Consider the following 27,080-nt stretch of genomic DNA (forward strand, 5'->3'; position numbering starts at 1 on the left):
AGCGGAAATCCGCGGATCCGCGGAAAATTCTGATCCCTGCCTATGCTTTGCCCACATGAGAAGACCAAGTACTGCTACAACTACAAAATCTGCAGGAAGGGCCTGCAAAAAGTCTTTAAAACGGAGAAAAAAAGTATTGGCCCATAGTCTGGGATTTACAAAAATAAGCAAGAGGACATCCATCAATCTGCACTGCTTATCCTCAGTAGGATCGCGGGGGCACTGGAGCCCATCTCAGCTGTCTTCGGGCAGTGGGCAACTGGTTGCTAGCCATAAACTGACAAATATGCATGAACTGTTTTTAGGTCAAGAAATTTGTATTTTTTGACTTAACATGAGGCTCACCGAGAGGAATCTGGCATCATTGTCCCCGATCTTGCTACTACTTGGAGAAAGGCGGGACAAAAAAAAATAATGGTAGGCTTTGGCAGTGTTCTCGTTTGCCCGCGTCCCTGCGTCCTAGACTAATCATTTTTGCTGGGAACGCATAGTCTTAAATTAACGTGCGTCCCCGGGACGCATCTTTTTTGACACAAAACTGTCATTATTACCCGATAACTTTTTTTTTAACAAAGATTTACCGCACTCCAAACTTTTCGTCAGGCAGATCTGCCATTGTTGTTTTGGTCATGCGGTTTGAGTTTTCGTCTGCACGCCGATCTAGGCGCTTCGAGATCACTTCATTGTTGTGGTGGTTGTCGTCGAGGGAAGGTGAAAATCAACACAAAATTGGTAATTTCTTCAGTGTCAGTCATAAGTCGAAACATAACACAGAAAGTGTTAACAACGGCAATAATTCCGGCACGAAAAAACGACGAAGAAATTCATACCTGTCAACCTGTACGTTTTTGCCGTACAAAGTACGTTTATTATGCATTTTAAAACGTGTGCGACGTACAAGAATATCCGTACGGAAAAACGCAAACATCGACTTTCACGAAACGGCAAATCAATCAAGTCAAACGAGTTCGAGTTGTGTAGTGAAAGGAAGTCCGTCTTTTTTTTTTTAGAGAACCGGCCTTTTTGGATGAACTCATTAAAGAGAGCCAGCTCTCAAACGGCTCACTTGCTTTGATGATTGATATTACGAATTATGTTGTATAAAGAAGTTAGTTATGTGAATTTCCCTTCGGGGATGAATAAAGTATCTATCTATCTATCTCTAAAGAAAAAAAGGAAGTATAAAAGTAGTAAATGAAAAAAAAAGACAGATTTGTGGTTATTCCTTTAATCGGTATATTACCAACAATAATTTGATGCAAAAAATGGATTAATAATTTGAATAAGAAAATGTATTATTCTACTTAATTATATTTGCATGTATTTTTTCCTTCTATGGTGAACGTCCAAGCTACTTAATTTTTGAACCTTTTTTTATAATAAACCTCATTCATGTCGAGCAACTGAGTATCTCACAACAAAATATGAATTAACAATATATATGATATAACGAAACACATGTACAATATAACATGTTAAACTACATAAATAAACACGTTTGAAGAAAATATGGCGTAAGATCATTTTGTAAGGGAAAATACAACATTTTCTAAGGGCATGGAGCCGTGGAGGTTGACAGGTATGGAAATTCTTTGGAAGACCGCGGAGGCAAGGAAAACACGTGTGTTCAAGCGAACGATTCGATGAAAGAAAATAAACAAAAGAATACTCTTAGCAAAGGACTTTTCTGCCAAAACGGACTGAATTATATTCCTGGTTACGCTATGAGGAGGATGATAATGGATTGGACCTTGAGAAGGCATTACAACTGTGGCGGGACAGCAAACCACGAAGAATATATGAACTGAAAGTTCTGAAGTGATAACAGCTTGCCCATCTGAGCACCATGGGAGCCAGAGCCTTCAGTTGCGCTGCTCCCAAGCTTTGGAACAATCTACCTCCGGACCTCCAAAACTGCACACCTCTCTCCACTTTTAAGTCCCGTCTAAAAACACACCTGTTCAGGACTGCTTACAACACATAGCTTCTCCATTTCCTATGTTTTTATGATTTTATGTCTTGTTTTTATTTATTATTTCGCTTACAACTTTTTAAATTGTATTTTTTTTCCATTGTCTGTACAGTGTCCTTGGGTGGCCTGAAAGGCGCTTTTAAATAAAATGCATTATTATTATTATTACCAATTAACTGATGATTAAAACTGAATGAAAATATGGATTAATATAATTATTTCAGCAATTGCATTTTGTATAATGTACAATATTGTTTTGAACTGAAAAATCTTGAAGTGATAACTGATTTGTATTACCAATAAACTGATGATTAAAACTGAATGAATATATAGATTTTTTTTATATATTTGTCACCGATTTACAATTTCAACCTCGAAAACACTAAATTTTGGGGACCCATAGATCTCTGTTGGGACCCATAGATTTTTGAGCATGCGAGTCCCCGGGACCCATCACTTTTCAGAGGTAAAATGAACACTGCTTTGGTCACCTTGAGTCTCCACAGTATGCTTCAATTCACTTTGTAGCACTTGTTCTCAGTTGCACTACACAATACAGCAACATCTCAAGGTCAAATTATACAGTGGAACCTCGGTTTTCGAACGCCTCTCAGTTCGAACAAATCGGTTGTCGACCAAATATTTCGAGAAATTCTTGCTTCGCTTTTCGTTCAAAAAAATCAGAGTTCGAACGCCGGTAGGCTAGGGGCGATGCTGAGCGGCGTACGGGTGTATATTGCCCCCACCCCTCGTGAAGAACTGTTGTCACGTGAGCGCGCACTTCTTTTTGCTTTCGTTTTGAATATCGGTGAAGGGAGTGTTTTAACCCCTAATTATGCCTCGGAAGAAGTTCGGTGCAAGCAACAAAGTTGCTACAGGTGGAAAAAGAAGAGTAGTGCGTACAACTATTGCATTTAAGGAAGAAATACCGTATTTTCCGCACTATAAGGCGCACCGGGTTGTAGGGCGCACCCCGAAAAAATAGTTTTTGGTCCTATTTTTGACATACATAAGACGCACCAGATTATAAGGCGCTACAATGGGAACAATAAGTTCAGTCCAACTTATTATCCCCTTAACATTCCGAAAGCTTGCAAAGACGCAAATACGTGTCGAGAACACGTGCGGATGCAGTGTTCGTACGATGTCACTCAAATGCATCGTTCCATCATTCGGAAGGTTAAAGTCTTGGGATTCAAGAAATACCAACCATTCCTTAGTTTCTATTTTCTTTTTCGCTCGCAACTTTACTGTGCATATGACAATAAACACTTGGAATTGAGTTTAATTTAAAAAGAGACACTCCATTCCATCCATTATCTGCACCGCTTATCACAGAAACATCGAGTTCAGTCTGAAAGAAGATACAGGGACAATATAAAACCCGGAGTAGCTCACCGAAGTCGTTGTGTTCATAATAATGTGCAGTCAATGTCCTCTTATATCCGTGAGGGTAGTAAATCCAGGAGAATAAAATATTTACAAATACAGAATAGAAAAAAATGCTTTCTGTATGCCGTCAGCCACGTGCTATACACATTCATCTTTTTCGGCCAATTGCAGGCTTTGTTTTGCCGTTCAAGCCAATGCCAGCCTGTAAATGATAAAAATGATCCGCCCTTTGACCTCCGAATAACTTTAGCCAATAGTGATCGATTCAACTGATGATTGACACATCTTTTTCGGCCAATTGCAGGCTTTGTTTTGCCGTTTAAGCCAATGGCAGCCTGTAAATGATAAAAAGTATCCGCCCCTTGACCTCCGAATAACTTTAGCCAATAGTGATCGATTCAAATGATGATTGACACATTGGTTAGCCAATGAAACGCCGGTAAATAAATCCCAGCATACACCGCGTACTACTTGGCGTTCGGGGGAAAATCTAGTCGGCGGCTGCAAGTTAGTTGGAAAACTTTGCGATTTAATATTGATCCATAAATAAGGCGCACTGTATTATAAGGCGCATGGTCAGCTTTTGAAAAAAAGAAAGGCTTTTAGGTGCGCCTTATAGTGCGGAAAATACGATAATAGCAAAATATGAAGAAGGTGTGCGAGTTTCCGATCTTGCTATACATACAGCATGGCTTCTGCTGAGCACCACAAAGGTAAGAAATCCTATTCATAATTCTTTTCTTTATCCTTTAACCGCTCGCCACTTGTTGTGAAGACCCGGGCGCTAAATGACGTGTAAACGACCTGATTTTTTTATTTTTACACGTTCATGTTAGCGTAATCTTTCGTACGGAAGATTACGCTAACGCGAACGTACGATTAGCCTGGGTTAGCTTCAGGTTTACGTTCTTGCTAAATATTCAGGGTGTTGGAACGGATTAAAATGATTTTACATTACTTTGAATGGGAAAAACGATTTTCCGTGATCGACCAAATCGGTTTTCGAACAGGGTTCTGGACCGGATTATGGTCGAGAACCGAGGTTCCACTGTATACAGTTTTGTGTAAACCGCACATCGAACTTGATGTTACTGCAAAATTCCAACAGATGGCACTAATTCCACATAAATAACCAAGGAACAATCTATATTGTTAATACAAAAAGTGATGCAAAGAACTACAGAAGATTTTTAGTACTAGTTTTTCTAACACTGGAAACTGGTAGCTCTTTGTGCTAATCAGTAACAAAAAGTAAGTCTCAGCTTTGTAAAGGTTGTTCAACATTGGGTTATACATTCGTCCAAATTCAGGCAGAAATCATAGTTTGGATGCAACATTTCCCCCCTTTAGTCAATCAATTCTGCTGCTCGGAATGGTTTCAGGCAACGTCAGATGAGTGGCTGTCAGCCGGCGGCGAACCCGCTAGCCGATCGCGCTTTCTTTTTGGTGGCTCGTTATGACAGCTTGTCAGGACGCGCTCAACAAATGGCCGATCGATATGAGCAAATTTGGCCTCCTCGCACAAACACGCAAAGGCAGTGTGCGGGTTTAGCGATCAAAAGTGCACTCCGAATGGGGCCTTCCATCTCCTGATTATTCACTCTCGGGGCCGTGACAGGGCAGCGCTTGCATTCGGACTGTCAGCATGGCGAGCGGGGTCGGCACCAGCTACCTTAAGTGACTCCTGCGCGGCTTTTTCTGCCCGAAGTGTCTGAGCAGAGGTCCAAATAATGAGGAGGCTGCCAGGCTCGCTGGCTTCCCTCCCCAGACGTGAGCACACAAGGCCAGAGGCAGGCAGGCAGGCAGTGTGAAAGCAGCACTGAGGCTTTGTCTTGTTGCACTTATTAACCATGCCAGCCTTTAAATAATACAGCGGTGTCACATCACTGGAGTACTCAGGCTGTCCGACATCATCTGAAGTCCGATAGGGTCGGACTTGTACGGATTCCGGGCATACGGCGCTCTAGCAACGGCTCTAAAGTTTGTTTGGTTATAGCCTGCAGTGCAATTGAATTAAAACTGAATCGAGAATCTTGGTGGCTTGTAAATGACCTCGGCTTGCGTGCCGACCACAAAATAATGGGTGATTTGGTGAGCGTTTAGATATGAGGTCATATTAAGGAAGGTTTTTCGGTAACTTATGGCTCAAGAGCCAGATATGGCTCTTTCAATGGGTAGATATGACTCGGAGATAAAATACAAACTAGCAGATTTCAGGTCATGAGATGCCGATTTTGGTACATGCGAAGCCGAAGCAACACGATGATAATCGGTGGTTCCGTCCAGTAAAAATAAGGGGGTCTCTTACTACAAGGACCATCGCAATACGAGAATTTCTGTATACGGGTTTTTTTAATGTTTGACCTCTATCTGTATTTAGGGGAGCGCGCTGTGTGCGCAAAATTCTCTCACCCAATCAAATTGCTCTGGGTGCATGGCTGCCATTTTCGGGTGTTTACAGTTAGTTGCGAGGTTAAATTATAAAGTGTCTGAACAGTAAAAATAGTTTATTGAGCTTCAGTATAACGGATTCCTCAGAGATTAACAGACAAAATGGGGTCTATTGGTGTAACACCGTGACTAAGCTGTAGTAAAACTTTGCACTACAAATTTTGGACTGAACATAAAGCCTATCGTTGGCAAATGATATGCATTTATATCGTGTTTTTCAAGTCACTGAAGACCGAGGGGCTTTACAATGTACAGAGGCATAAAATCAGGGCTCAAAATTATGAATTAATTCACTACCAAATTTGGCCAGAATTACAGGGCATGCAGACAAAAACAATAAAGGTTCCCTCTGCAGTGTTTCAAACGTGGTATTTTAAAGTCAATGTTGGCACAAGATTGAGTAAATGAAAACAAGCATGTATATATGCTCAAGTTATTGCTAGAAAGAGGCAGGGGTGTAGCGGTTGATCAGATGTTGGAGTTTGATTGTTTTTTGAAATTGTCATCATCGTAAAATTTTATTATCAATAAGACGTTAGAATATAGAGAGCAGTGTTCTCGTTTGCCCGCGTCCCTGCGTCCTAGACGCATCATTTTTGCTGGGGACGCATTGTGTCAAATCAACGTGCGTCCCCGGGACGCAACTTTTTTGACACCAAATTGTCATTATTACCCGATTATTTTTTTTTAACAAAGATTTACCACACTCCAAACCTTTCGTCAGGCAGATGCGCCATTGTTATTTTGGTCTCGCGCCGATCTCGGCAAACGAGATCTCGTTGCTTCGAGATGACGTCATTGTTTTGGTTATTGTCGAGTGAAAGAGAAGTATGCCTTCGTAAAAACAGTTGGTATTAGGTGCAAATCAACAGAAAAATAGTAATTTCTTCAGTGTCGGTAATAAATCGAAACATAATACAGAAAGTGGTAACAACGGCAATAATTCCGGCACGAAAAAACAGCAGAGAAATTCTTCAGAAGAACCCGAAGGCAAGGAAAACACGTGTTTTGAAGCGAACGATTCGACGAAAGATAAACAAAAGAATACTCCTAGCAAGAAAAGGACTGTTCTGCCAAAATGGACTCAATCATATTCCTGGTCACGCTTTGAGGAGGATGATAATGGAGGCTACATGTTCTGTGATGCGTGCACCCAGCGTGACAAAAAAACTGGATTATAAATCATTTCGCAATACGAACTTTCAGAAAAGCACATTGGATCGGCACAACGACAATGAAAACCACAAATTAGCTATGGAAATTCTGTTGCTGCAATTGGACCTTGAGAATGCATTACAACTGTGGCAGGACAGCAAACCACGAATAATATGAACTGAAAAATCTGAAGTGATTAAAACTGCACGAATATATAGACTAATATTTCAGCAATATTATTTTGTATAATGTACAAAATTTTTGTGAACTGAAAGTTGATAACTGCTTTGTATTACCAATTAAGTGCGATGATTAAAACTGAATGAATATATAGATTTATATATTTATTTATATATTTGTCGCCGATTTAAAATTTCAACCTCGAGAACACTAAATTTTGGGGACCCATAGATCTCTGATGGGACCCATAGATTTTTGAGCATGCGAGTCCCCGGGACCAATCCCTTTTCAGAGGTAAAATGAACACTGTAGACAAGTGTGGTTTACTTTATCTCCTGCAAGGTTTGAAAATGTAGCTATGACCTTTCTCATCTTCGTGACTACGTCAACATTGCTGTGCAAGTTTCCATCTTTTTTAAAGAAGCGGCTCTTTCATCTTGGCTTACTAAAAAGAGATTGCTATTTTGGTACCCAAAATGCTCTTCACATTGTTTTGGCTGCTTTATCCATAAATTGCCAAGTATTATGTAACATTATGCACAAAATGACAAAAGGGGGGGAAATAAAAGAAAAATAAAATACACAAAAATGAACAAACAAAATAAATAAAAAGTATGAGGAAAAAACCAGGAAGGGAGAGAACAAAAAATTTAAAAAAAGAAGTAAATAGCTAGGGAAAAAAAGGAGAAAAAGTAAATTAAAGAATTTAAAAAAGAAGAGCAAGTGGAAAAAGGGCAAGAAAAAGTCAAATGCTAGGGGAAAAATAAAAAAATCAGAAGATAAAAATGAAGAAGGGCAGAAAAAAATGTTTGGGGTCACTTGTGTTACATTTAAATAATTTTCAAATTAAAGTCAATCTTTTTGCCAACATTGTACTTTCACTAAAAGAGTGTGATTAAATGCATTTCTGTGAGGTGCAACCAGCTAAGTAACAAAAGAAAACGTAAATCTCGTGTGGGCCGCACAACCTTTCCAATATCAAATTAGCCAATTCATTAGCAAAGGAAAAATCAACTAGTGTTGCTGGAAAGCCAGCCGAATGTAACTTGATTTGATCTCAAGTTTTGGACATGTTTGATAATGGTTCGGTTGCCACACTTGGGATTGATGTTGCTCACCATTAATCCAAGAGACACTCACAGACTGTGTGATTGCTCAAACCCACGGAAGCTTAAAGGGAACATTGGTTGTATGATCGCTAAAATAAACGCTTTATTTGAAAATGTTTCAAAATGTTATCAGTCCCACCTTTTGGCTTGTAGCTTATGTTTTTATTTGGCCTCCTTGACTTTGAAACCCCTGTTTTAAAATAAGAAATGTACTGAAATGTCACTGCCACTTTTTGCAGCAGAGGAGCATCTTACCTGCAGGAGACATCGTTCCTTGAAGACATAGCCAATGAGCTTGTCCAGATGCATGAGGCAGCGGTGGTAGCGAATGTGATGGGTGAGGACGGGCAGCATCATGGCGTGCTGCAGAGCACAAAGAGAATTGTCAAGGAGGCAGAAACCTGAGTGGGGGAGGGAGGATCATGTCTGATATGAAAGAGGAGCTGCGGGAACATGTTGGAGGGGAATGTGTGATGAAGAGATTGTCAGAAGCAAAGGATGAGAGCCCAGAGTGGACACAAATCAATCACACGCTCATTATTTATTAAGCGCCACCCTGCCGGCAATACGCCGATGAAATCACGGCCGACCTCAATGACGGACAGCGAGGAAAATTCTCCTCGGGATCGAAGCCCATTTGCCCGTGTTGACGCACCGGACCTGTGAGAACACCGGCAAGGGGAGGAAGCAACCGGTGCTCATTTTCATTAACGGTGCTTCACGGCAAAGATGGCAAAGGTGCTTCTCACAACATTAATCCCGAGTCCGCACGCGAGAGAGAAACTCTGCGTTCTTGTTTTAATTAGCATGAGCGGCCCCGGCGACACCGTTGGCCTCGCGGCGCCGAGAGGTGTTGACAAGGAAAGCTGGGGCCCGTCACGGGGTTTGGGACCAGTGACACGCTTCTCTGACATGCTTAAAGAGCCAATTAAACTGGCCCCAACGCGTCTGATGGTCTGCCGGATTTTTTTCTCCGGGTCGTGCTGAGCAGGAAAAGTTGAAAGGACTGGACTTGTTCACTTGTCCCTCCAAAATACCTTTTGGCATATTGTTGCCAATAGTGGCGGTAGCGCAGACAGAATAAGCAGTGAGTCCTTGCTGTATTGGGGTTCAGTTTTCTCTGATTTACATGGCGCACTCAATTTTGTTTGGCTAAACGAGGGGTCAGCTACTGGCTGCTATCTGGCTGCAGGTAGTCATTTACGATATTCATTTTCTAAATAAAGGAGCACAGTTCAATGATGTCTTCTCAAAAGTGTCTGTCAAACTTTAAACTTAACAAATGGTCTTTTGAGGCAGATATTGAACATCTTGAGGGTCTTTTCCTGTTCTCCTGGTAAGGACACGATTTATTGGGTGTTAAAACATAAACTTAATTGGTCCTTCAAGCCGGATATTAAACGTCTTGAGGATTTTGCAGTAATTTCCTGTTCTTCTAGCAAGTTCAATCTCATTGATGTCCTCTCTCCGTATACTGAGTGTCTACTAAACTATAGATAGTATTCAAGTGTTCAAACAAGAAATGACTGCATCATGATTGCTAACAAAAAAACCTTAGTGTGGTTTGTGTGAACAATGAACAGCATTTGCACAGCAGCTGAGCAAAAGAAAATTTTCATTTGTGGCTGTGAAACCAAGGCCGGACCTTTCTAGTGCAACAACCTTGGCAGTGTCAAGCAATGTCAATCATTTTATTGTGGTTTGTTTTTTGGGTAGTTCGAAATCGGTCGCTACCTCTCGTGTGTAGCGCCAGAAATTATTCATGAAGCAATTAGTGGTAGCAGTCCGGCTTGAAGCAAATAGGGTGGCAATTATGGACAGGATCCTTTTTACTAGACATTGCTGTGAGAGAGGTCTGGCTTTCAATACAAGAACTTTGCCGCCATGCCTCTCCAAACGTTAGAGACGGCTGGAGGCGACGCTAGCGCCCGGCTGCCAATTATAGCTTTACACTTGTTGGGCGCCACCATCAGGGAACTGAAAAAACAACCGGAAAAAGAATTGGCAAAAACAACATCAGATGAAGACTCGCGCTTGACATGTTTGTTTAACAGCTACTTAGCTCTCAGATGGAGAGGAACATGGTGGAGTTTTTTTGTGTGTGTGATCGTTGATCACAAGTAACACTCAAAGAGCTTGCGGCGTGTAACCACACTTGAAACTATTTCATTTAGATTACTGTCAAAACAGACCCCCCCAAAAAAAGAAAATTAAAATCAGCAAATTACTTTGCTTTCACACTAGCGCTAACTGGATAATATGTATTTTGCTCCCATTAGTTATCTTAAATTCAGCTATTCACGTCAAAGATCAAATTTACACATGCCTGCAAACGGCGTAGCATGGGCATCTTAGCAGGAGAGTAACTTAGACAATAGCTACCTTTGACTGGATCGTAGGTCAAGTTTGATTACAATCAGAAAAACCTAATATTGTAGTTTACACATTTTTCTAAAGTCAAAGCTGTTCCAAAAGTGCCCATTTGTAGACGACCACTTACAAGCCCTTAAAACTTTGCAACCGTGTATTTTACTTTGGCCAATTTTGAGACATTTTGAAAGAGTCGTAAATGTTTGACTTATCTTCCCGAAAGTCAATCCATGATTGTGCACACTTGTGCGTGATAATTGAGCGTCAAGATGGATCCCGGGTTTTTCTTTTGCGCGTTTATTTTCGGCTCTGATTTGAATAAATAATAGCATAAAATTAATTTGGGAATTTAATTGGCTAACCAATGTGTCAATACACATTTGAATCAGTCAATATTGGCTAAAGATACTTGAAGCTGAATTGGTCATGACTTTTTTTTTTAAAAACTAAAAGGTTTCACAAGGCAAGGACTGCAATTGGCCAAGAGTGGTGTTAATCAAAAGGTCAAAGGTTAAAGGCTGTTTCGGAAATCATCTGACAAGTCTGGTTTTTTTCAAAAGGGAATTCATGGGATCGTCAAACAATGCAGGAAAACTTTGGGCAAATTTTATTTATCTGTCAGGATTATTTTGTGTTTTGGAATAAATATTTTTTAGGGTTGGATTCACTGGACAGTCCTGATTGTAACAATATTTGCAGTGAATCTCATTAATAGCTGACTTGGAGAGCATGTCACTGGCGAGCTATGCGGGCTTTATAGTTTTCGGGTATCTTGTTTCCAGACTAATCGTAATGTTTCTGTGATGGGTATATTTGGAAATGGTTACAATATCTTGAATCCCAGAGTTTGAACTTTCCAATGATATGTAGCTTGAGGGTTTAAAGTGACATTTTGAGAACAGACTTTGTTTATCGACAGTTTAGAGTCGTCGGGACTTTAAGGGGTTAATGCAATAGTAGAATGCTTAAGTCGATAAGTGCCGCTGACCAAAATGGTGAAACATTGTATGCAATTTAAATCAAACCTGAGTAGGGGCAGTGAGAGCACCAACACTAGTACTGGCCCACCAGTAGTGTTGATAACATACAAAAAGGCATTAGAGCTTATCCCATTATCACGCTGTTTTTACTCACGGTGCCAGCAATGGTGATTTGCATAGTGCCATACTGATATTCAGTATGTTTATGTATATAAAAGAGCTTGTATAGTATTTTGTTGAAATACTGTTTTCAACACCAAGTTGCCTGCTGATGAGTAGTGTGCTGGCAGCAGTGTGCAAATAAAAAAATAAGCATCGATAAATGTGATATCACATTTTTCGGCCAACATTCCACTTGACTTGCCATTCGGCAGCACTTGATCGGTTGCAACTCTTCCCACACCGCTTTCAACCCTATTGAGTTTTTTGTATTTATTTTCAACAGCGTATTGTTTCTTCCATTTCCAGTGCACTAGTTAGGTCAGGGGAATAGTTCAAGTCCAGCGCTTAAGTGTTTTGCCCGCAAGCAAACATACAAGAATGCGAGACGGACGTAAATGGTGTGGCCAAATACAAAGTGTGGACGCGTGCATGAGGCACGGCCGGACGTTAATGAACGGCCGCTTTGCACAGCAGCAGCGGGGGAGTTGGCTCGGGCTGAGAGCAGTGCACGGGGATTGTGTGGTTGTGTGGGCGACATGACGCAACGCCGGGCAAGTCTTGTGTCGCCTGGTCTTGCTGCCACTAAACTTTGCATTATTTATGCCTTGCTGAAACAGAGTTGACCGCTAAGCTTGGCGTCTTTATATACTGTTCTGTTTTGCCTGCTTCATTTGCAATCATGAATTGTTATGGCCAGATTCTGATATATTTTTCTTTTGTCAATTTACATTTAGTAGATTTGTATCGGGGGTCTCCAACCTTTTACAATCTCAGAGCTACTTTTTGTTACTCGTTAGCACAAAAGGCCCCCAGTTTGATACATATTTCAAAAATGACAAATTTTGTTAGTACTATGTTGTTCGCATGTTAATTATTAGAAGTAGCATGAGTGGGTAAACTACAGCCTGGGTGTAAAAATTTACATTTGTATGATAGTTCCATACCTGTCAACCTCCACGGCCCCATGCCAGTACAAACTGTTGTATTTTCCCTTATAAAATACAAAATAATCGTACACCATATTTGTTTTAGTTTTTTCGGAATTATGCATGATGTGAAATCCCCAGGCGGCAGACACATGCGATTGACATTTTTGTGTTTTTCCGTACAGATTCCCTTGTACGTCATACTCGTCTTAAAATGCAGAAAAACGTACTTTGTACGGCAAAACCGTACAGGTTGACAGGTATGTAGTTCATCTATTTTTGCCCAGTTTTCAAATCTATGTTTTTGTTTTTGTTTTTTACTGAATGAAGTTTTGTGTACCGCTAGAAGGCACTAAATACTACACACTGATACCCTTCATTATTTTTAATGAATTGTATTTTTTTCTAGAACTTTTAGTTCATTTTTGTTTGTTTATGTTTTAAAGTGATGGTTTTTGTATTTTTTTCGCCTGGCATGGAGTTACCTGACAAACGTCAGAGCGAATGCCGGTCTTCCAGAAGTTCTGGCTGCTGAGCTCCACAGTCACCTCGCGGCGCATGCTGTTCTTCTGACGGATCTTCTGAAGCGCTTCCTGACAAACAAGCAAACGCTCAATTATTCATCAATGGCGGCGACAGGGATGGGACGCCACCCGTCCTGGCAACATGCAAGGCGACACCGCCCACTTATTTCACGCAAGATGTACGATTCCCACTCCGCTAGCACAGTGGTCGGCAACCACCAGGCTACACAGAAAGAAACGTGAGTTCCATTGTTTTTTTACCTATTTCTTTTATTGACGCTGCTACATTCCAGACAGAGCTCTAACCAGAGCTTTGAGATGTTGCATTTAAGTTCAAATGAGTGTGGTTGGCATGGCCGGGTGCAGTTGTAACTATCATATTGGAAAAAAAAAAACATTCCGGACAGTCGAAAATACACGGAAAGATGAAGCAAACCAAATTTGTGCGCTTATCAGCAAGAGGAATGGTCATGTGGACATAGTTATGTCATGCTAGGAACAAACTTGCTGCCATTGAAAAAAACATTTTGGCAACAGATTATGAGGATGCATGGAATTTTATGACAAGAACATGACACAGGGACCACATAACACCAACAAGCTTTTCGCAGAGTTGGTTTTTAATGACTCCGCGCGCGGATTGAAAGGTTCGCCTGAATCTCAACCTGGTTCTTTCATCTTAAATGCAAGCTATGTCAGAAATAAGAACACGGAGGCTGCATATTCTTTTCTAACTATTTATTGGATGCCAGAAACATTGAATACACAGCTTATTTCAGCATGATGGAAGAAGGCTGACTTATCTAAGATAGTCTCTAGTCTTATACTCTTTTAGTACCCCACCAATGCAGGGAAGAATGGTGGGGGGTTCATCCGGCCTTTTCAATATGCCTATGTGAAACTCAATAGTCTTAACTTGAATTGAATAATGTGAGCAAGAGTACTTTTAGATAGGAATACGCCAAATCGAGGAAGCTCACAGCAACCTAGCGGAATAGCTCAATTCTTCCTATATCTGTGAGAACCAATCTAACAAGATCAATGTGACACTTTGCATTAAAAGTGACGATTGCGACCAGCTTGTGTTGCCTTTAGAACACCCGCATCAAAGTTCAGAGGTCGGGTATCCAGGGATCAGAATGGAGATTTTCATTTTCAGCTGAAATAGCCAGCGTCCAGGAATAAACCAGGGCAATAAAGGAAAGAGTGAGACAGTCGGATTTTGAATTTGTTTGCTACGCAAGAGAAAAAGTGAAAAAGTCGGAATGCCTTTGGGGTTCAAAAACAGCGGAAATCCGCGGATCCGCGGAAAATTCTGATCCCTGGGTATCATATTTAAGGTACTGGCCTCCTTGAGTGGAGTTCGCATGTTCTCCCTGGCCCTGTGGGCACTCACATGCCCTTCCATAATCCTAAAACATGGCTGTGATGGGCCCAGCACCACTTGTGATAAGCGAACAAACAATAATTTTGTGTAATGTTATGAGGACATCTAAATGTTTCTCATGAGTACAGGGTGGATTATCATCATTTCTTACACACACACACACACACACACACACACACACACACACACACACACATAATATATATATATATATATATATATATATATATATACAGTATATTATATTATATTCCACTGGAGATCAAAACAAGAGAACAATTTACAAACAATAGAATAATATTGAAACAAATGCCATGTTCACTGCTAAACATTTTGAGTTGTCTATACCATTCTTCTACAACACTTTTTTTTAAAAATGGATACGGCATTTCAACAGAACAAAACATGGTGCTAATTCCTTTGATTATCCGTCAATCCCTATTTAACTGGCATTCTAACTGCCAGTTTCAAGATTGTGGGCCATTATAAAGTGACGTGAAGAGAGAGGGGGATGGCAGAGATGAATGGCCTTACAGCCTGTGAATAAAGACTGTTGGCCAGCCTTGATGTTCTGGCCTGTATTGACTGGTATCTCCTCCCTGAGGGCAGAAGGTGGAAGAGGTGGAGAGCAGGATGGTGCCGTTTCCGCAAGATGTGGTGGACTCTTCTCAGACAGCGAGTGGTTTAGGTAGTGCTGATCTTGGCAGCTTTCACCCCCTGCTGGAGCGCCTGCTGGTCAGCCTTAGAGGAGCTGAAGAACCACACTAAGCATCCATATGTCAATACACTGCTGATGGCATAGTTGTACAGATTTACCATCAAAGCTCTGGAGATACGAGTGTTCTTCAGCTTCCTCAGGTAGTAGAGGCGCTGTTCTGCTTTTCCCACTGTTGAAACAACATGAACCCCCCAGGCCAGGTGTTCGATCACTGTTACCTCAAGGAATTTAAAACTTCTCACCCTCTCCACTTGCTCATTGCCAATAGTGAGAGGCTGATGTTTGATGCGCTTCCTCCTAAAATCCACCACAATCTCCTTGGTCTTTTAGGTGTTTAGAACTAGGTTGTTGATTTGACATCTTAACTGCAGATGCTGCACCTTTCTCTTGTAGTTTGTCTCATCAGCGTTGGAGATTAAGCCCGAGCACAGTGGTGTTGTCGACAAACTTGCTGATGAGGTTTGGCCGTGAAGAAGGCGAGGTAGTCATGGGTGTACAAGGATTAGAGTAGCGGACTTAGAATGCACCCTCTGGGATCTCCGGTGTTGATAACCAGGATAAAGAGGGTATTTGTCCCCACCCTGACCAACTGTGCGTGGTCTGTCAAAAAGTCCACAGTCCAATTGCACAAGGCAGTATTGAGTACCAGTTGTTGAAATTTGGACCGGATTTTGAACGGCCAGACGGTGTTAAAAGCCTACCTCTAGTCTACATAGGCGTTTCTGTGCTCCAGGTGTGCCAGTAATTTGTGCAGCACTGTGGTGATGGAATCCTCAGTTTACCAGTTCTCCTGATGTGGGTCCAGGATGGGTGGTAGGGAAGCTTTGATGTATTTGATAACCAGTCTCTAAATGCATTTGGCAGGCATGGAAGTGAGAGCCAGTGGCCTGTAATTGTTAAGGCATGCAACATTTGACTGGCCTGGTCAGTGGTGTCCCTTAGAGCCCAAGCCAAAGTGGAACTAATAGCTGAGGATGATGATGACTTCCTCTTGTAGTTAGTTATGGCCCGATTCCTTCCCAGAGCTGCCTCGGGTTGGTGTTTTCAAAGCTGCCTCGGGTTGGTGTTTTCAGAGCTGGCCTCAATAAGCCTTCAATGGTGAAGTTTAGCGGTCATGATGCCCCTCCTGGGGTCAGCCCTAGCAATGCTGTATGCCTCTGGTCACCCGAGAGGAAAGCGCTGTACCTTACTTATATAAGTTGTTAAACACGGTGTGCCATCCATGGTGGTGTGTTAGGGAATACACTGGACTGTTTCCAGAACGTGATGTTGCCCACAGAGAAGCAGATGTAATCCAACACAGCAGAGGTGTAATTGTCCAATGTGACACTATTGTTGGGTTCCTGTTCTTTGTTGTAATGCCAACGCTCAAGGTTTTTGGTGCACATTGAGGGTGAAACAAAAGAGAAGGATCATCCGACAGACCCAGTCGAGGAGGGGCCTGGGATATGTATGCCTCTGTTATATTACTATACACCTGGTCTAAAAGTTCTAACTCCTCTGGTTGCAAACTTCAAAAGTCAGTGGAATTTGTTAAGCACCGTTTTTAAACATGCCTGATTAAAGTCCTGAGTTGCAATTAAAACACTGTCCGGATGTGCTACCGGGCTGTTATGGATGCAGCTGCTCACATCAACTAACGCTATCTTAGCATTAGCATTGGGTGGAATGTAAACAGCGCAGATGTAAACACAAGAGAATTCCTGTGGGAGATAAAAAGGACAGCACCAACACAATAAACAGTTCTGCCTCTTGGCTACACAGTTGTCCTATTTTGTTAACATTTGTGCACCAAAAATTGTTTATGTAAATGCATAGTCCTTCACCAATCTTTTTATCAGAGTCCACCGTCCTGTTGGGGCCGTATGCAGTGCGGCTAGCTAGCTTGATGGCGGCGTTTGGAATGCAGTTGTCCAGCCATGTCTCGGTGTAAATCATGCATGAGTTAAATTCAATTTGCTTTCATAATTGAAAGTGATTTGGGTCTCATGGGAAGCATTACGTTCTGCGACACATTAGAGAAAGACTAAACCCAAAGTGTGTAAAAAAAGTCAGTAAAAGGTTGAGGAGGAAGTGTCATTGTTTAGGACATTTTTCTGCAGAAGGAGTTGGGCCTCTTGCACAGCTACATTGCCGAGTCAATGCAAATGTGTACAAGAACCATTTTCAACAGCACATGCGTTTATTTCCCAATCAGCCAACAGTCCTAGTACAGGACAACGCTCCATAATCACACAGCAAAACGCATAAGTAGTTTCCTTGAAGTTGAAAACATTGAATTAATGGCATGGCCTTCCTAAAGTCCTGATCTCAACTCAATAGAGAACTTTTGGAATAGCTTTGGTAACAAAGTCATGGTCAAGAAAAATACTACAATCACCAAACTGTGGAGGAAGCTGGAAGAAGAATGGACCAAAATCCCACTAGAGCAGGGTGAGAGACTAGTGCTATCCTATGGCCATAGATGTGCTGAAGACATTCACAACAGAGTCCTTTACACGTCTTACTAGTTGCTGACTTTTGTTTTTTCATGCAAAGTAATTATTGTTCTCTAGTTTTTGACCAGTGCGATTTCTGGAAAAAATATATATGTATGTTTTTTTTGTAAAATGCCTTTAGTCATTTGTGAAAAAAGGGTTGCAGTACCATAATAGACCCACTGTTAAATTACATTTAATTGTGGAACAGTGAATATGCTATTATTTTAAAATTGTTCATTTTTTCTAAGTTACTCTCTAATTTTGATTTCCAGTGTATGCTTTTTGTGTGTCTGTCCATTCAAGAAAAGGGGGAAAGAGTTTTGAATTCACCACTATCTTTCAAAGGCAGTCAGTTAGATTACCCTAGATGTGAAAATGACCCCCAAAAAGGGGACTTGTGTATTTTTTCTTTTTTGCCCCGTAACTTTTTTTGCAGAAATTCAACTCTCCTCAGCCAGAACATTGAATAGAAACAACATTTTTACAAGCAGTCAGGTAGGTCACCCTAGATATGAGCTAAATAAACTGACTCAGCACATTGGTTTTGCTGAGCAAGTGTTTACACAAAGACATTCTCCTCTTCCAGGCCAGAACCACATTCAAAATCAACACAATGTCTCACAGGTAGAAGGGTTGACCTATATGTCGAAAAAAATGCCCAAAAAGTTAGTCATTTTCCCTCAAAAAGTAAAAGACTGAAATTTTACTTACCCGACTAAATAACACAACCTCACGGGCGATGCCCTAATGTCGCACTGCCATTCTTGTTATTAATAATGTTGTAAATATAAATGTTATAATTGTCATTATTATTTTAGAAAAAGAACAGAACCTAGTGGTTAAGGGATCCAACCAACCAACCAACAGACATGTTTAATGCCACCCTAGTGAAAATATTGTCATACAATGAACTGGTCAGTGGTACAGAAAAGGTCGGTGAGTGTGTGCATTAACAAATGGCGCCTGGCAAGATGGTGAGACGTGCAGAGGCGGACATTTTCTGCTTTGAGTGCGACTAATTGAGGCCGCTGGTCAGCTCGCTCTGTCAGAGATTTGAAATCTGGGCTGGAGCGAGAGCAAAGGCATTTACTTTGAAGTAGGTCACAAGTTGTCAATCCGGGTAATAACAGTGCTACAACACAATGGGTGTAAACACTAGGCAAAAAAATAAATAAAGCTGGCTTTGTGCCTTAGTTTTTAAGTGCATACTTTGGTTGAGCCAGTATCAAAAAAAATCCCCTAAATGTTTTTGTAAAGTAAAAGAGATTAAATGTACAGCAGAGTCCTGGGATAGGACATGATTCAGTTCTGAGGTGGGAATCGCAAAGTGAAATTACCATTCAACAGGGATACAAACCGTTTTCAATTGGTAGCTTATATGTTCCGACCATTCAAATAACAAAATACTATATGGTAAGTATTACTTATGAGTGGTATGTGTATTATTTAATAACATTATATAAAGGAAGCATCGTATCTACCTTTGGTGTTATGTGACTTGAGCTGGTGGAGTTAGTGGGTGGATGCCGGGAGGAGGAGACAGAATTTAAATTTAAAGTGATTTTAAAACTGCCACTTGTGAGGAACGCCATGCCCTTAAAAGATGTCTTTGCTTTAAACCCCTCCGTATTCCGAATAAATATTCGATCATTTAATCACAGCCATATTTCATTAGCAAGGGTAGTTATGGCTGTGCCTTTTTTTGTATTTCTGCATCATCGCAAGCCTCATTTACATTGTCATAATGTGTTTCTTCTTTTAGCATCACTACAACCCTCGGGACTCATTGATAAATAAATGAGTTTGTTACACGAAAACAAATAAGGAGAACTAGAGCACCGTGGAAGGGAGTTAAACTCATAGCATTTCTATGATATGGCGATGACCAATAGCCGACAGAAATAGTTGAGACGTCATACAAACGAACACCTCATAGATGTTGATGTGGGTTAGTGGGAAAATGTAAAGAAAGGGGCTGGAAAAAAATAAGACACTATTAAGTTGAAAATTATCAAAGTGGAGTTGCTGTATCCCTGGGGTCTACTGTTGAATAAAATAAAATATAGATAAAATCTAAGCATGTAGACCCCGTGTTCCTAAATTAGTGGACCGCGGCACACCTCTCTCAAACCCAGCGCAAATGCCACTTTTTTAAATAAAACAAACAAAAGTTTTTTAAAAACAGATTTGTCCGTCGCCAATCTATCGCCATGCGCTATATACTATTGTATTGCCAAATCTTCTTTCATTTTTTAGTCAAACATGTCTCATGTTTACACGTTTGTTGGCTGAGAGAGCGTGAGCGCTGCTAGCTTGACTGGTCTGACGAACACGTCGTACCCGGCATATTACAATCTGTCTCTTAACATGCAATAAGTAGAAGTTCTAATCCGACAAAAATGGCGTACTCAACAATGACTAAAAGAGGAAAAGTGGGCAATGAATACCACCGCTTTCATGAAGAATGGACTGACAAATATGCGTGCCACCTGCAAGTACAAAACCAATGTGCTTAATATGTTTAAAGACGGTTGCTGTGATAAAGAGTGAAAATGTGAAGCGCCATTATGTTAAAGAGCACACAGCTAATTTGAAAAGAGGGTTCCTCCTATATTATTGCCTGATATGGCAATAAATTGACAGGTTGAAACAGTCATATCAACAGTCCAGCAAGATTAATGTTAAATCTATGACACGACAACAAATTGCAATGAAGTGTCGTGAGTATTAGCCAAACATAAGAAGCCTTCCACTGAAGGAGAAATAATAAAAGAGTTTAACACTGGGGTGATAGCAGCAATGTTCAAAGAAAAAGAAAAGGAGGAAATGAGGACAAAAATCAAACAAATCAAACTTTAAAAATCATCAACCACAAGACGAAATGTAAAGCACTGGCTGGTGATGTGACAAAACAGCTTTGTGATGGCATAAGAAATTCCGAATTTTGTGCTTGGGAAAAAAAAAGAGAACCAACTTTTCTTCTGTTGACTTGCCTTGAACGTCATATTAAAAGGACCCATGTTTGTTTGAAAAAACAATTGTGGACCTTTAAGATTTGTATTTGAGGACCCCTGATACAACAGCTTTAAAACAGCCACATACCAAAAATGCGTACCCAAACTTTGAAATCTTTTGGCAGTGCTTTAACGGCAGACTATTTTTGTATATCGCAATAATTTCCTTCTTTGACTCAATCATATTGTGACCAGTTTCTACTTTTCCTTTCTCTTATTAATATGTTTCTTAGCACTTGTTTTAACGGACATAAAAAGCAATAAAACACACTAAATATCAATAAAATGAGATGTGGTCTCTTCGCATTCAATATGCACACCAATTGATTAAACAAGAATAAGAAATCAGGCGAGGGGGGTTATAAAGACACTGTTAATCGGTTGCTTTGCCTGTCTTACATTCTCCTGTGTTTATTTTGGTTTATGCACATATAGGCCAAACCCCTTATTTCTGTATTGCATTTTGAAGTTCTAAATTTGGCTTATATGCGAGTATATACCGAAGAGTTCCAGTATTGCAAGTACAGTGTCCATCCCAGATGACTTTGAAGTAAAAATGACTAAAATAAAAGTAATAGACGTAATGCAGTATAGTACATTTTTCTCGTAATGAGCATATGCGTCTAGCAAAGTTGGGTGAGCAGCGGCGTAGGCAGCGGAAGGCACACCTGTGCATCGGCCCCCAGCAACATCACAAGTCATTATAAACGCATCTCGTGTTCCATAGAGCCGAGACGCAATCGACTCCCGGTGAGCCGCCTCAAATGGAATGCCAGGAATTTTTTGCCTCGCAGAGGAAATAAGAACAACAAAGGCATGAATAAATAATGCCAACCCACTTTGAACTGCGCATCAAAGTGAACACGCTCGCCCACGCCGCCACTACGAGCGCTGCAAAGGCTGTGGAAATATTTGAGCTGCCTGGTCGGGGAGAAGGTCACAAGATGAGGAAAAAAAAAGCAATGCAGGTGAATCTTAAATACACTTGGGGGGTCTTCAAGGCGGTGATTACACTGAAGGTGAGCTAATGGAGTCCATAATAAGTTAGAATGAATATTACAGTATTTGTACTTCACTATCAGGAGCCATCTCTATTAGAGTGGATGAGCCTCCTTAGGTCTCTTTCCTTACAGGGTTAGTTTGTGCCAAGCCATATCTCTTTTTTTTTTTTTTAACTCAATCATTGTTTAAGTTGTTTTCAGGATTCGTACACCTTTTTAATTGCCACATTCAAGCTCTTTTTAAGGAATTCTAAACCCATCTTTCCAATTTTTCCAGTACCATTAAAAGTATAAGTCCTGTGTGAATCACATATTTTTCAGAGCCAAAAATATATCTGCGATTTACATGCGTGTGCAGTATCGATACAGTACATACGATTTTCAGATTTTGAGTTAATCGCAAATATTTTATTTTTTTAAGACATATCTCTCCCTATGTAGATCCATCCATGTTATGTGCCGTTTAGTGTGCCCGCTTTGAGACTGGGAGGTCGCTGGTTCGCGCCTCGGCCGAGTCATACCTAATTGGTAAAATGGCGGCGCCCTCTGTTGGCTGCGGCTGCATCGGCTCGCTACAACGGGTCAGGTGTATCGACATTTCGTTCTGTGTACATTGTTACAAAGAATGACAATACAAAGGAAATTATTAATTATTATCCTCACTAGGATTTCAGGACTGCTGGGGACCATTCTAGCCGTGTTTGGGCAGCGGGCAGAGGACACTAAGAACTGGTTGCCAGCCAGTCGCAGGAGGAAGTCATGAAAGGAAACCAGAGTGCCGTGAGGAAACTCACGCAGGCACAGGGAGAACATGCAAACCCCGCAAAGGAAGGCTGCAGTGGCTGGAATTAAAACCTGGACCCCCGAACCGTGGGTATGCGTGTTTACCACCCAGCCGCTGTGCTGTTCCTCCCCATATAGATAATGGGTAAAAATTATGAATGATGAACATTTTCAGTTGTAGGAAGTTTGTCCCATTACAATTTACCCCTGGGAAACACTACTTTCTTTTTGGGATAGCCCATAATAAAAGTCCATAATTGATTCGTTATCCTTGCACTGATACACTTTTTATAGTGCCCTGTTTAAGTTTAGCATTTCTCTGTCCTCTTGGGTGAGACCCGTAGGGGTTGATGACACTTCAAAGGTCAATGTAATGGCACCTCAAAGCCACCAGAGTAAAGTCGCATCATTTTTAAACATGGCAACAATTCCAAACATTTACAAGCACTTCACCAAAAAATTCAAGTACGCATTAATTCTCTAAATTCCAGCATTTTCAAAGATTTCAAGCACCCGAAAAAACTTGCAAATTAATGAATTTGAATAAGACAGTAAGAAAGAATCCCCCCCAAAAAAATCCAGAAATAAAATTGATCGAGCAAAATTGGTTTAATTATGGCAAAAGGTATATATATATATATGCCTAGATGGTAAGGCGCCCGCTTTGAGACTGGGAGGTCGGTGGTTCGCGCCCCGGCCGAGTCATTCCTAAGACTTAAAAAGTGGTCGGCGGCGCCCTCTGTTGGCTGCGGCTGCATCGCTACAACGGGTCAGGTGCAATCGACATTTCGTTCTGTGTACATTGTTACACAGAATGACAATACAAGGAAATTATTATTATATATATATATATATATATATATATATATATATATATATATACAGTATATATATATATATACAGTATATATATATATATACAGTATATATATATATATATATATATATATATATATATATATATATATACTTGTTAGTCAAAAAATGCGTATTTATTCTGACACAAGATGTGGCTCAGTTAAAAAGAGTCAACATCATTGTTGGCCATTTTGCTGCAACCGGGTACCCGCAAAAAAACCCAAAACCTTGTAAAAGGCTGAAAAGATAAGAAAAACTTTGCGGTTTGGTCACTTTGAATCTTGGTAGTTTGTATTCTTCTTAGTGCTTTGAAGCAAACATTTGCAGTTGCACTGCACAATACAGCGACAACTAGAGGTCAAATATCACACAGTAGCCCTTTAAACAGTGAAAACAAAAAAAAACGATAATTTAGGGGAAATTCACAAGGTGATCAGATCAAGCAAATATTTTCTAGGCAATAAAAGAAAATTGTAACTTAAAGGGATTCTGTGTAATATTTGACCACTAGATTTCACCGTATTGTGCTGTGCAAGCAAAAAAAAAATGCTACAAACACAAAAGGAGGATTACAAACTAGAGACTCCGTGACCAAACTGCAAAATTTCTATTTTTTTTTGGGGGGGGCGCTGTTTTTGGTTTTTGAGGTACCCGCAATATGCCGTAAAAAAAAAAATCATCTCCCTTGAGGTGAGGTTCATGTTATGTCAAATAAGCAAAAGTAATTATAAAAATGCACTTGTATGTTGCAGTTCCTGTATTTTTGCATGTTTTGCAAACTAATATTTTTTTTTAACAAAAAATGTTTTTTTTTTCCCACTAGGATCAACTAAATAATACACAATGTCCCTTTAGCAAAGCATTTAGCAGTCAAACGTGGACTTGGAATTGAAGCAGTGAAGTAAGACTGACACTAATTTGCTCTCGAATTGAATGTATAAAGTGCAAAAATGGACGAACATTATGCGCCAGCGAGGCATTAGCTTTCTGGTGGAAAGGCCGCCTGGCATAACAGTTTCCAAAGCTACTTGGGATGCTATTTGAATGAAAAAAAAAAAAAATGGATAGTTGAGTGTTTTAGCAAAAAGCTGTGGCCTCCTTTCCTCAGTCAAATACTCGTGAGAAAAAAACTGCCGAAAATCCCATTTATAGGTGATAAGCTGCTTGGCATCAGATGCAGCCTCGCCCGCCAGTCCTGTAGAGGGCAGTATTTAATGAGAACAAGTGAATAAGATATGTACTGGGACTGGATGCAAATCAGGGAACGTCTTGTTGACGTATGTGCAAACATGCCGGGCCAAAAATAGCCTACTAGGGGGAGGTAATGAGTCCTGACAGGGCAGCTCCAGCACACAAGATATGGCTAGAGCGAGTTTTCCATTTTGACAGCGAGAAAGTAATAGAGTCCAACTTCTGGCTCCTTACTGGATCTTCTGGTGTGGATGAATCACCGAGGGGTTACAAGGCATCCCTCAGGGCGTGGGGCCAAGTCTGTTAATATCAACTGAGCTAAATGATGCCCACCCTGGCGCCGCTGTGACCTTCACACGCTTTAAACGTGTATAAAAAGACGACAAAGTGGCAAGCAAGCACTTAGTGGAGCGCTACACGCTGAATGAGAAGAAGGAAAGCAAAAAAAAAAGAGCAGCAACAATTAATTGAAAAGAGCTGAGCGATATTTACGAGATGTGCTCGAGTGCGCCGAGCTTGTCGCGGGTAAATGAGCGACAAGAGTGGAAATGAGCTGCCGGCGGTATAGAAAGAGCAAACTCCGCTATTTGTTGAGACTTGAAGGTGAGAATTGGGACGCTACCTCCGCCAGGGAGCTCATTATCAGCGGGAATGAGAAATAGCCCACCTTGTTATACAGGGGGGACAAGAAGGTAGTACTTTAGATTTGAGTATTTTAATAGCTCGACTGTGACAATTCCACACTGAGGTTTCCGGAAATAAATTGAGCTAGACAAGTCTGTTGTTTTACATCAAGTGTCTGAAAGTTGTTTGCAGATCAACTTTTTTATACTTAATTGAATTAAAGTACTACTCAATTTTACACTTAATGAGTGTATACAATATAGGTGCTTATATTTGGTTATTAGCTTTGTAGTAATGCATTGCCAGACAGTCACTTTGGGAGTGGGTCTTCATTTCACATCATGTATTTATTGTTTTATGTATTATAAATTCTTCCATTTTATTGAATTATGTATTTATGGAATTAAATTTACATTTTATGTGACTTTATTTTTTATTTATCTTTTTGTCTACCCAGATAGTTATTATTTAAATTCACATTATTATAATAAAATAAAGAAAACAAAGAGAGCAAAATGATGTAAAACGAAGTAACATCATCACCGAAAAGTTTGTTTTTCAACAAACATATAAAAGCCCTGTTTTGTACGATATAATACTTTAATGTTTTTCCACAGTGATTTAGGTACTAGTATTAGTATCGTGACATGTCGCTGCCTGTCAATAAGGAGGTCCAACTCATCTCTGAAGAGTGGGATGAAGCATTGCACTGGAGAAGAACAGCAACCAGATGATGAATGTGCTGTGTCAGTGTCAGATCAGGAGACTGCTACTGGTAAACATGGAAACCAGTACTATCTGTGTTATGTGGGGGAGCAAACCCCTACCCCAGAAAACAGCCTGGAGATGGATGGGCACCGCCAGGCTGTACTTGACCAAGGAAGTGGTGCCTCTACAAACCAAGTGATTAAGGGATTTGTGAACCGTGAACCAGGTATCTAAATCATGAGCAGAAATGCATGTATTACCTCAAAAATTCACCCTTTCCATATCTAGTCACCTGGCTGCAAACTATGGCTCTCTGTGATTCAGGCATTTGGTGCTTGTCATTTTGTCCTCGTGCCTCACTTTAAGCATTTTAAAATTGTTTCTAGTGCTTGAGTAAACAGGCTATACAATTTTGGAAAAAAACTTTTCCAGACCAATACTGCTATTTTGATGTGATTTTCAATTTTAAAAGAAAAGTGCATTTTCTGTGCTATGTTGGTTTTTGGGTAGAACTTAAACAATAAAATTACATCGAGATGACATTAGTACTGACTGAGGGTATAAGACTAACGAAATAACTACTATATATCTACAAATAAAAACAGAATTGCAGTTGAATAAATAGTCTTTTTTGTCATTATACAACAATACAACAAAATTGAAGGGCTTCCTTCTTTAAATGCTGTGGAATGCTCTTACCCCTGAGATTCGATCTGCAACCTCAGTGGAAATGTTTATACCTAAGCTAAAAACACACTTCTACTCTATAGCATATGAATAACCTATACTTGATAATCTGTTTCATTTGCCCTCATGTAGGTTTTAGATGAGGGGATGGTGTCATAAGTCTGTAATAATAGTTTACAATCGTCTTTGATCTGTGCAGCCCTTTGAGACTTTGTGATTAAGGTCTATACAAATAAACATGACTTGACTTGACAATGAAAGAAAGCGATTTAGAGAGCAGCTGACTAGCTGCATGCTAGCATCAGGTAACCGTGTCTTCTTCAAAGTCTCCGTGATGATTTAATTACTAGAGTTACCAATATAGCGGTTCGCCACAAGTAGAAGCTCCAAGTCATCCGTTTAATGGGT

At 40.4% G+C, this 27,080-nt stretch overlaps 1 protein-coding gene across 1 annotated transcript in view; it reads right to left on the minus strand.

The window, feature by feature from the left end:
• Window positions 1-27,080, minus strand: part of drosha (drosha ribonuclease III) — a 182,847-nt gene that overhangs the window by 132,954 nt on the left and 22,813 nt on the right. Inside the window, exons 16-17 of the mRNA XM_088322279.1 lie at window positions 13,183-13,290; window positions 8,515-8,622 (exon numbers count right to left, since the gene is read on the minus strand). Of these exons, the coding sequence (XP_088178405.1) occupies window positions 8,515-8,622; window positions 13,183-13,290 (216 nt within the window). The remainder of the gene's footprint in view (window positions 1-8,514; window positions 8,623-13,182; window positions 13,291-27,080) is intronic.

The sequence above is a fragment of the Urocampus carinirostris genome, chromosome 18 (genome assembly GCF_059441175.1).
Source record: "Urocampus carinirostris isolate Australia breed hairy pipefish chromosome 18, RoL_Ucar_1.0, whole genome shotgun sequence".
NCBI lineage: Eukaryota > Metazoa > Chordata > Actinopteri > Syngnathiformes > Syngnathidae > Urocampus > Urocampus carinirostris.